We start from the raw sequence: 9,487 nt of genomic DNA on the forward strand, positions 1-9,487 counted from the left end.
TGACTAAATTAGTAGATAAAAACAAAATCAAATTATAACTTACAACCAGACTGAAACCTTCTCACCACTATAAAACAAACCTTACACAGAGAATATAACTTTTCAAGTTTTCATTATATGAATAAGTTGATCAAACATGGTACGAACATATAACATTAGAAATACTATCATAAATCATAGTTTATCTTTCCCAAAAAAGGTCAACATGGTTCCAGCTACTCTATGTTGTTTTCTTCGTTCCTTTATCAATACTCTAATCAATCAATATCAGGGCCGGGAGTTTTATGATAGTTCGTGGTGAAGAAAAATTTTTGTTTATTTGTTTGGAACTTTCTTAAGAACAAGTGGGGTGAACCCAACACCAACACCAATCTTTCCTTCCAAATAAAGTAAAAGCTATGTGGTAATTCATTTTAGACGATGAAGGTTAAATTAATTTTTGTTTTTTTAATAATTAAGGTTAAATAATGGTATAATTTCATACTTTATATATATATATATTAATTGTATTATTTCTTCCTCTCTCTCCTTTTGAAATGGCGTCCCCCTCTTCCTATCCCTTTAACTCCCTTGAAATAGATCCAAAGGTGATTATTATACCCATGGTTATCGCGCTATATGTGGTTGTTGGCGTCTTCTTGGTGTTGGTGATTGGCTGCTGGCGTTGGTACTCCAAGTCTACAACTCCTCCTACACATCAACCATCCACTATCAACACCACCTCCGACTTCACCACTAATCCTACTCAGCCACCCGTTATCTCTGACTCCACCTCTAATCCTACTCTGCTACCTGCCACCTCTCTTCAGCCACAAGCCACTTTGGCGATCAATATCGGCAGGGTGCTCCAGCTCCTGTGTTGGTTATTCAAGTTTACTCCTCTTTCTCCTCAACTACCCAACATCAACGATACCTCTAACTCAATCTCTAATCCTACTTAGCCATTCGCCACCTCCGACGACACCTATAATCCTACTCCATCACCCGCGACCTGCCACCTTTCCTCAGTCATATGCCACCTTGGCGTTTAGGATCGGCTGGGTGCTCCAGCTCCTGCATTGGTTGTTCAAGTCTACTCCTCCTCCTCAACCACCCACTATCAACAACACCTATGACCCCACCTCTAATCCTATTCAGCCACCCGCCACCTCCGACTCCACCTCTAATCCTACTCAGCCACTCACTACCTCTAATTCCACCTATAATCCTACTCCGCCACCTACCACCTCTCCTCAGCGACACGCCATGTTGGCGTTCATGATCGATTGGGTGCTCCAGCTCCAGCTCCTGCATTGGTTGTTCAAATCTACTCCTCTTTTTCAACCACCCACCATCAACGACTCCTCCGACTCCACCTCTAATCTTATTCAGCTACCCGCCACCTCTGACTCTACCACAAATCCTACTTAGCCACCTGCCACCTCTAACGACACCTCTAATCCTACTCCGTCACCTACCACTCTAATTTCACCTCTAATCCTACTCAGCCACTAGCCACCTTTCTCAGCCACGCATCACCTTGGCGTTCAGGATCGGCTGGGTGCTCCAACTCCTATGTTGGTCATTCAAGTCTACTACTCCTCCTCCTCAACCACCCACCATCAATGATATCTCTGACTCCACTTCTAATCCTACTCAGTCACCTGCCACCTCCGACTACACCTTTAATCCAACTCAGCCACTCGCCGCCTCTGACTCCACCTCTACTCCGATTTAAAAGATTATCTGTGGTATTGATTACTTAAAATTACATTGTTTATGAAATTTATTATAGTCCGTAGTGAAAGGAGATTATTGTTTATTTGTTTGGAATTTTCTTAGAAATAAGTGGGGAAGATCCAACACCAACTTTAGTCTTTCTTTTCATATAAAATAAAAGTTATGTTGTAATTCATTTTAGACGATAAAAGTTAAATTAATTTTTATTTTTTTTGTTAATAATTAAGGTTATATAATTGTATAATTTCATACTTCATGGTATATATGTATTATTTCTTCCTCTCTCTCCCTTTAAAATGCATCCCCTTCTTCCTCTCCCTTTAACTCCTTTGAAATGGATCTAAGGGTGATTATTATACCTATGGTTGTCGCGCTATGTGTAGTTGTTGGCGTCTTCTTGGTGTTAGTGATCGGCTACTGGCAATGGTACTTCAAGTCTACGACTCCTCCTCCTCCTCGACCACCTACCATCAACGTCACCTCCGACTCCATCTATAGTCCAACTCTGCCACCCGTTACCTCTGACTCCATGTCTAATCCTACTCTCCCACCCGCCACCTCTCTTTAGCCACGTGCCATCTTAGTGTTTAATATCGGCTGGGTGCTCCCCACGAACAAAAGTTGGGATGCGAGACTGAGAAAGAACGAGATGTGAAAATATCATTGTCGCATGTGCAAGTTTTTTTCTTTACCGAAAATATTATTGAAATTCTTTACTGTCTTCACTGAAATTCTTTCCAATTGTTAGATTAGCCTTTTTCGTTTAATATGATGTCATGCTTTTATATTTAGATATTTTTGTCAAATTTTAAATTTTTTAGAGTTATTTTATTAATAACAAAAATTATTTATCATTTTATCAGCGTCAAAAATCATTCAAGTGCCTCTTTGTCCCTAACTAAAAATACAAGTATTATTATCGTTGACTTATTTGCTGGATGCACATTAATCAGATCTAAAACACATTATTAAGAAACTCTATTGGTCAAATACTCAATGAAGCGCAACTTTTTAGAATGTTCAGGTGGTTTATTATAAGGGCTTTTCTTTTGGCTAACAGGAGCATTATTGTTTGGATTAATGATTACTGAAAAACTTATTTTTTGTATTTTTTATACAATAAATATTTTTATAAGTTAAATTTTTTATTTTTCAACAAATATTTCTATTAACATAGATATTTTTATTTAAATAAAATGAATATATGATTTAGCAATTTAAACAGTAGTAGATAAATTTATATAGTGTGTTTTGTGAATAATCTGGTTGCATTAAATGACAAAGTTACACCTATCAAAGTTCATAGTACAACGAGGGATCGTGCAATTTAACTTGAACATATCTTGATGGTATCCTATATGTATAGTTTCTCTGGCCAACAAGATATTAGCATGTATGAAAAAAATAGAGGAAAAGTCATACCAAGGTTTAGATTGATTATCAATCTATTTAAAAGATAAAGTTTGATAAGATTGGATTAGATCGGTTCGATTTAAATTAGTTAATTCAATTTTATTTTAATTCAATTTTAAAAATAAAATTAAATTAATGTAATACAAATCGTAATATATTTTATCTTTTAGATAAGATTGATTTTATTTTTTAAATTGATATAAATCAAATTGTCACCACTTTTTTTTTTCCCTTTTCTTTATTAGCCATATTTTCTGCCCAAAATTATACATATCTCGTACCACAATGTATAGAATCGTCGTAAAACACAAATATATCATTTTTCTATTTCGGTTTAAATTGGTAATTCACATCAAAATTTTATTTAAATAAAAAATCTCCTTAAGTGCTTCTTTATTTAACAAAATCAAAATCAATAAAAGTATAGGAGAAGTATTTTTTAGAAGCCCTAACTTTTCTTCTTTTGAAAAAAGAAATTAATTTTTATAAAAACTTAAAAAGTTATTCAATAATAAAACAGAATGTCAAAATCTATTGAATGTAAATTAATTTTGTATTTCCTTTTTTTTTAAAACCACAATTTTTTATTTTTATCTTTTTGGTAGTAACTTATATCCATATATAACCAAACTGAGATTTGCAAACGCGTTGGCGTTGCAAAATCTTGTAATTAATTACTTTCCTGAAAAAGAAATTCGTAACCAGAATGAATGATGCATGAACCAAAATCCAAATGCTGGTTTACGTCGCCCAAAAATGCTATTTTCTGGCATCTCTGAAACTAGGATGAGGCGAAGATAGAGAAGATCACAGTTAAAAAGAAACAGAACAAGAAAATTCAACTACCGAAATACGAAAAAAAATTGGCAAAAACTAAAAAAATTTCTTTAACAACCACGTAAAGTTATCCAACAATACGAAATGAATTTTTATCTTTTGCAATTAATGATAATTCATCTTTCCGTTATCTTAAAAGATACTAACTTATCTTATAAAAATATTATTAAAATTTAAGTATGAAAATATCCAATTTAAATTGGCAGCTGGTTACTCTCTTAATTATTTTTTCCTCGAAAGGAAACGGATAAAATGCTATTCTCGTAATTCAAGAAGGGATCGATGTCAAAGTGAAGAAGAAGACGAAAAAAACCCCCACGTGTCCTTTCACCCACACTCCCTAGTGCTCCCTCTGCTCTGTCTCCATGTTCCTCTGTCATCACTTCTGAATCTCATAAGTCATAAGCCAAACACGACCTTACTCATCACAACAATCCAACACTCTCTATCTCTGAAACAACATAACTCCAATTCTGAATAAAACAAGATGGAAACAGAAGAAGAGAATTCACTTAACGCAGCACTAATAGAAGCTATTCTCAGGGAGCAAGAGGAAGAAGATCAAGCTCACAGAAGAAGAGCAACGTTTAATTATGTACCCCCGCCGCAGCTGAACAACCAATGGCAAACGGTTTCCTATAACAAACGGAACCGGAACAAATCCTCTAAGCAGTCTGTAACCGCCGATCTTGACGGTGCCGCCGCCTCTTCCTCCTCTGCTGCAGCTTCTGATTCTGTCTTCAGCTCCGTTGAGCGCCACTCCGAGGAGCGTCGACGCCGGATCGCTGAGGCTCAGATCGCCGGCGATAATGCCTCGTCCGATGCTGCTCCGCAGAGATCGCTGCGGCATTCCGATGATGATGAGGACGATGACGGTGGCGATGCCGACCAGGGAGGTGCTCTGAATGGCTCTTCTCAGGCGAAGAAGGTGAAACAAAAGAAGCCGAAGAAGCCAAAGGTGACGGTGTCAGAGGCATCTTCAACGATCAATGCTGATGATCTTGCCGCGTTTCTCGCTGAGATCACGGTGAGTTTTGAAACTCAATTTCGGTTTTGATTTTTTGAGATTGCTTCTGATTTCAAGTTTGAGATTGATCTGAATTGTGATTTGTGGAAATTTGAATGTGCGTGTGTTTTGGTGGTGCAGGCTTCATATGAATCTCAGGAAGACATTTTGTTGATGCGATTTGCTGATTATTTTGGCCGCGCCTTCTCATCTGTTGGAGGAGCTCAATTCCCATGGTTTAAGACTTTCAAAGAATCTCCAGTTGTAAAGATTGTTGATGTAAGTTGTCTTTTTTCCCCCCTTCCTATAACGAAAGAAAAGAAACAAAAGGCTTTATTCGGCTTATGATTAGAAGGTGATAGATGTAAGCTTTTTGTTGGATTTCGCTTTGTTCTCTCACCTAATGTTTGCAACTGTGAAGTGCAAGTATTGCTTGTTTGCTTTGGTTTGGAAGGGAATGTTTTGATTGATTTATTTATTTTGACATTTTAAATTGCTTTTTGAAAAGGTTGATTCCCGTGACTTATCAGATTTTTTTCAATGATTGATCTGTTAGGTCTCTGGTGCTCTATTTTATGGTCAGCATCATCTTTTGTTGCTTAGATAGTAGCAATTCTGTTAACTAATTGTTTTAAGTGTTTCTTATTTGCGTTTCCCCATAGATCCCTCTTTCACATATCTCGGAGGATATTTATAAATTATCAACTGAATGGATTGGCCATCGATCATCCGAAGCACTTGGGTCCTTTGTGCTATGGTCGTTGGACAGCATTCTTGCAGACCTTACAATTCATCAGGGTGTTGTTAAGGGAAATAAAAAGGTAGTCCAGCAGCAACCTTCGGCAAAATCTCAGGTACCATACTGCAGCAGAATTTTTATGTTTGTCTTTGTTTATTTATTGGTTTTGACTAATTTTTTAGGCTCAGATCTTGAAAATCTTTCATGTGGTTCCTTAGAGTGTTTTTACAAGGTTTGCAAGTTTAGAGTTTTGGAGAAGGGATGTAAGGTAAGGGTTTGAGAAGTAAAAAAGACTTTACACTTCAAGCTCTTGCCTTCCTTCACCTTCAAAACAAAAACTCACAAACACCCATAGTTTTGTTATCAAGAGTTACTAATGCATGATTAGCTTGTAAAAACTACATGAAAATTTGGGGGGGGGGTTTAATTTATCCTATCAGGCTAGAACCAAGTTCGGATGTTAGTGGACTGGTGGAAATACATGCCTCCTTGGACAGTAGTGTATGAGAGTCTGATCCTCAATTCTTGATAATTTTAGGTTTGATTTTCTGTAATTATAGCCCTGTTCAATGTGAAAAAAATGTACTCTTAGTCTCTCACCGCTATGATATTTCGGAAAGGGTATATGTCCTTATCTGGTCATCTGTAGTGTCACTTCTTTAAGCATACTTCGAATACTTTTTTACTACTTATTGATAGTTAGAACATTGTCCCCTAATTAAATATAGTTATGGAAATACCAGTCAAAAACCTTGTATTGCTTTATGCTTATTGTCCACATATGACTTATACAACATATGATTAACCTCTGTTTGATGTTAACATGGTATATCATTTGAACTACAGGTTGCCATATTTGTGGCTTTAGCGATGATAATTCGACGAAAACCTGATGTCATGATTAGTTTATTGCCAATAATGAAGGAGAGTCAAAAATATCAAGGTCAGGATAAACTTCCTCTCATTATTTGGGTGATAGCTCAGGTGACTGTTTTCAACATGACTTAGCACCTTCTTGCCACATCCGAAAATATGAATTATTTTTTTATGGATTTTTAACCTGATAATAATTTGTCTAGGCTTCTCAAGGAGATTTAGTTGTAGGGTTGTACTTGTGGGTCTCTCTTCTCTTACCTATGCTCTGCGGCAAATCCAGTTGTAATCCGCAGTCGAGAGACTTGATTTTGCAGTTGGTTGAAAGGTTAGGAATCTTTTTATCTATTTTCCCTAATTCTTCATGTAAGAGGTGCAGAATTGATCGCTGATCCTTTTCTTTTTTTATTTTATTTCTTTGTTTTATTTTTTTATTTTTTTATGAATTTGCTCTGTTGTATTTCTTTTCTGAACAGAATTATTGCATATCCTAAAGCTCGTCCTATCTTGCTAAATGGGGCTGTCAGAAAGGGGGAGCGCGTTGTGCCGCCATCAGCTCTTGACACTCTATTGAGAATCACTTTCCCTCCTCCTTCAGCCCGGGTCAAAGTAGAAGTTCCTCTATTTTTCTTTTCTTTTTTGGGGATTAAATCTTGTAATTCATCTAATGATGTGGATTGCAATCTTTAGTTACTCATCCGTTATTTTCTCTTTTCCTCGTATATCTATTTAAGGCCACTGAGAGATTTGCAGCTGTTTATCCAACATTAAAGGAGGTAGCCCTGGCGGGATCGCCTGGAAGCAAAGCAACAAAGCAACTTGCGCAGCAGATATTAAGCTTTGCAATTAAAGCTGCTGGAGAAGGTAATGCCCAGTTAATGTAGATTGTATAGTGTGTGTTGCTTTTCTTTTGCATGCTGTCTTCAGTATCTACTGAAGAGTTCAAGGAGTTGGTGTTTTCCTTTTAGTGTGAAAGCTAAGATGGTTTATTCTCTTACAGCCAATTCTGACCTATCAAAGGAGGCAAGTGACATTGTTATGTGGTGCTTGGCTCAGAACCCTGAATGTTACAAGCAATGGGTGAGCACAACAGAATAATATTCCATTTCTTTTTTCGATGTTGAATTTTTCATTTGTTTCCTTCCCTATATTAGTCTTTAGGTCATCGCCAAGTGACTCTTTCCCTACTTACTAATATGAATATGTAATTGAATGCTTGGAAACAGGATTCGCTATATATGGATAACCTTGAAGTAAGTATTGTTGTATTGAGAAAGCTTTCTGATGACTGGAAGGAACACATCATCACACATTCAAGTTCTGATCTTTTAAGTGAAGCTCTCAAAAGCTTCATCCAGAAGGTAAATTGTTTTCTTTTCTTTTAAGTCAATACATTTGCATCACTACTCTTTTAAGTGACCTATCTGTTGCATTTTTAATTGGTAGGCATTAGAAGTGTTGTCTGATTTTGATGTTAAATTTTATTGAATGTAATTCAATGTCCTTAAACTCGTTAATCTCTGCATATGTTTCAATAAGATTGTGTGTGACATAATTAGGAAATTTGTAGTCCAATATAGAGAACCTATGTGATGTTCTTGTGTCAGCTAATTCATTCTAGAGGATTCATTTTATTTTATCTTAATCCTGATTTTGATTCACTGTATTTGTAACCGGAAAAACCTCATCTCTCTCGCTTAATTTGTCTTTCATAGAATGAAGAGGGTTTGTCTAAGGTGGAGGACGGTGCTCGCCTTGCATTATTGAAGGATGCTGACAAGCACTGCAAAGTTATTCTGCGGCAATTGTCGCAAGGTCATGGATGCATGAAGAGCATGGCATTCGTTTCTATTGTACTTGCTGTTGGTGCTGTTTTCTTGTCGCAGAACATGCATTTCTTGGATTATAAGAAACTGTCAGAGATGTTGAACCTGTCCTAGGTTGGCATGGACGAGGACCATTTAACTTACAACAGTCCAAAACATAGTGAAATCAAACAAAAATGGGGTACGCATAGGGGGTCATGTGTGTTCCCTAGATGTAGGTCAATTTGAGAAATAACTTTCTCCACAGTTAAAAGGCTTTGTTATTTATTGATCTAAGATAAGTGTGTGCCCAAATGGCTATAGAGGAAATTTATATGAAGTTGAAACAAATTGTGATTGGAAGCAAATTTTGAAGGGTTTTAATTCATATTTGTTCTCATTCTGGTTTATTCTTGGATTTCTTTGTTATGCACATTCTTGGGACCGGAATAATATTTTCTTTTGAGATTATTTTTTATATATTTAACATGTTGAAAAAAAATTAAATTTTCTTTTAAAATTTTCTTACTATATGTGGACAAGACCATTTTTAGCAAAAATCTTATCCTTGATACGAAGCATTAAAGAGTATGTTTGAGAAGTAACAGAAGTTTTTTTTGTATTATAAAAAGTCACATTAGACGTGATTGTCAAAGAAAAGCTTTTAGCTTTTTAAAAAGTTAATTCACAATCTTTTGAAGAAGTATAAATATAGAATTTCTTTTTTTTTATAAGTCATTCTGTTACTTCCGTAAAAAAATTGACTTCAAAACAAAAAAATTCTACTTTTATTTTTGGTTCTGTGAAAAAATTTGTGTTTGCTGAAAATATTAATCCTCTAATACCATTTTCACTGCAAGTTTCATCTGCTAGAAACACTAGCTTTCCACTACTATTTGTTGTGTGTGTTATGAAATCTCAGTTTTAATTTCATTTTTTACTTGTGATTTTATTTTGATATAGCTTGCTATTATTTGTATAGTTAGTTATAGCAAGTTTTTTTTCCCAATAAAATAGGAGGGAGTTTTAATAGGAGTAAAAAAAAATTAAAAAACAGCAACAAAATATACATTAACACACATTTTACATTTATTT

The 9,487-nt window shown here is 35.7% G+C and overlaps 1 protein-coding gene across 1 annotated transcript; it reads left to right on the forward strand.

The window, feature by feature from the left end:
* The first annotated feature begins 4,181 nt into the window (after positions 1 to 4,181).
* Positions 4,182 to 8,802, forward strand: LOC112765045 (uncharacterized). The gene is made up of 10 exons (XM_025810905.3): positions 4,182 to 4,996; positions 5,117 to 5,254; positions 5,638 to 5,829; positions 6,561 to 6,698; positions 6,794 to 6,915; positions 7,064 to 7,196; positions 7,322 to 7,451; positions 7,588 to 7,667; positions 7,814 to 7,948; positions 8,303 to 8,802. The coding sequence occupies exons 1-10, from the start codon at positions 4,457 to 4,459 to the stop codon at positions 8,525 to 8,527; spliced, it is 1,833 nt and encodes a 610-aa protein (XP_025666690.1). The 5' UTR covers positions 4,182 to 4,456; the 3' UTR covers positions 8,528 to 8,802.
* The last annotated feature ends 685 nt before the right edge of the window (positions 8,803 to 9,487 follow it).

The sequence above is a fragment of the Arachis hypogaea genome, chromosome 17, assembly GCF_003086295.3.
Source record: "Arachis hypogaea cultivar Tifrunner chromosome 17, arahy.Tifrunner.gnm2.J5K5, whole genome shotgun sequence".
In the NCBI taxonomy this organism is placed as follows: Eukaryota; Viridiplantae; Streptophyta; class Magnoliopsida; order Fabales; family Fabaceae; genus Arachis; species Arachis hypogaea.

Bases quoted from the DNA above. Each gene is read 5' to 3' on its own strand.
- LOC112765045 (XM_025810905.3), top strand. From the start codon at position 4,457: ATGGAAACAGAAGAAGAGAATTCACTTAACGCAGCACTAATAGAAGCT. The intron at 4,997-5,116 runs GTGAGTTTTGAA...TTGGTGGTGCAG, and splicing joins CGTTTCTCGCTGAGATCACG to GCTTCATATGAATCTCAGGA. The intron at 6,699-6,793 runs GTGACTGTTTTC...TAATTTGTCTAG, and splicing joins TTATTTGGGTGATAGCTCAG to GCTTCTCAAGGAGATTTAGT.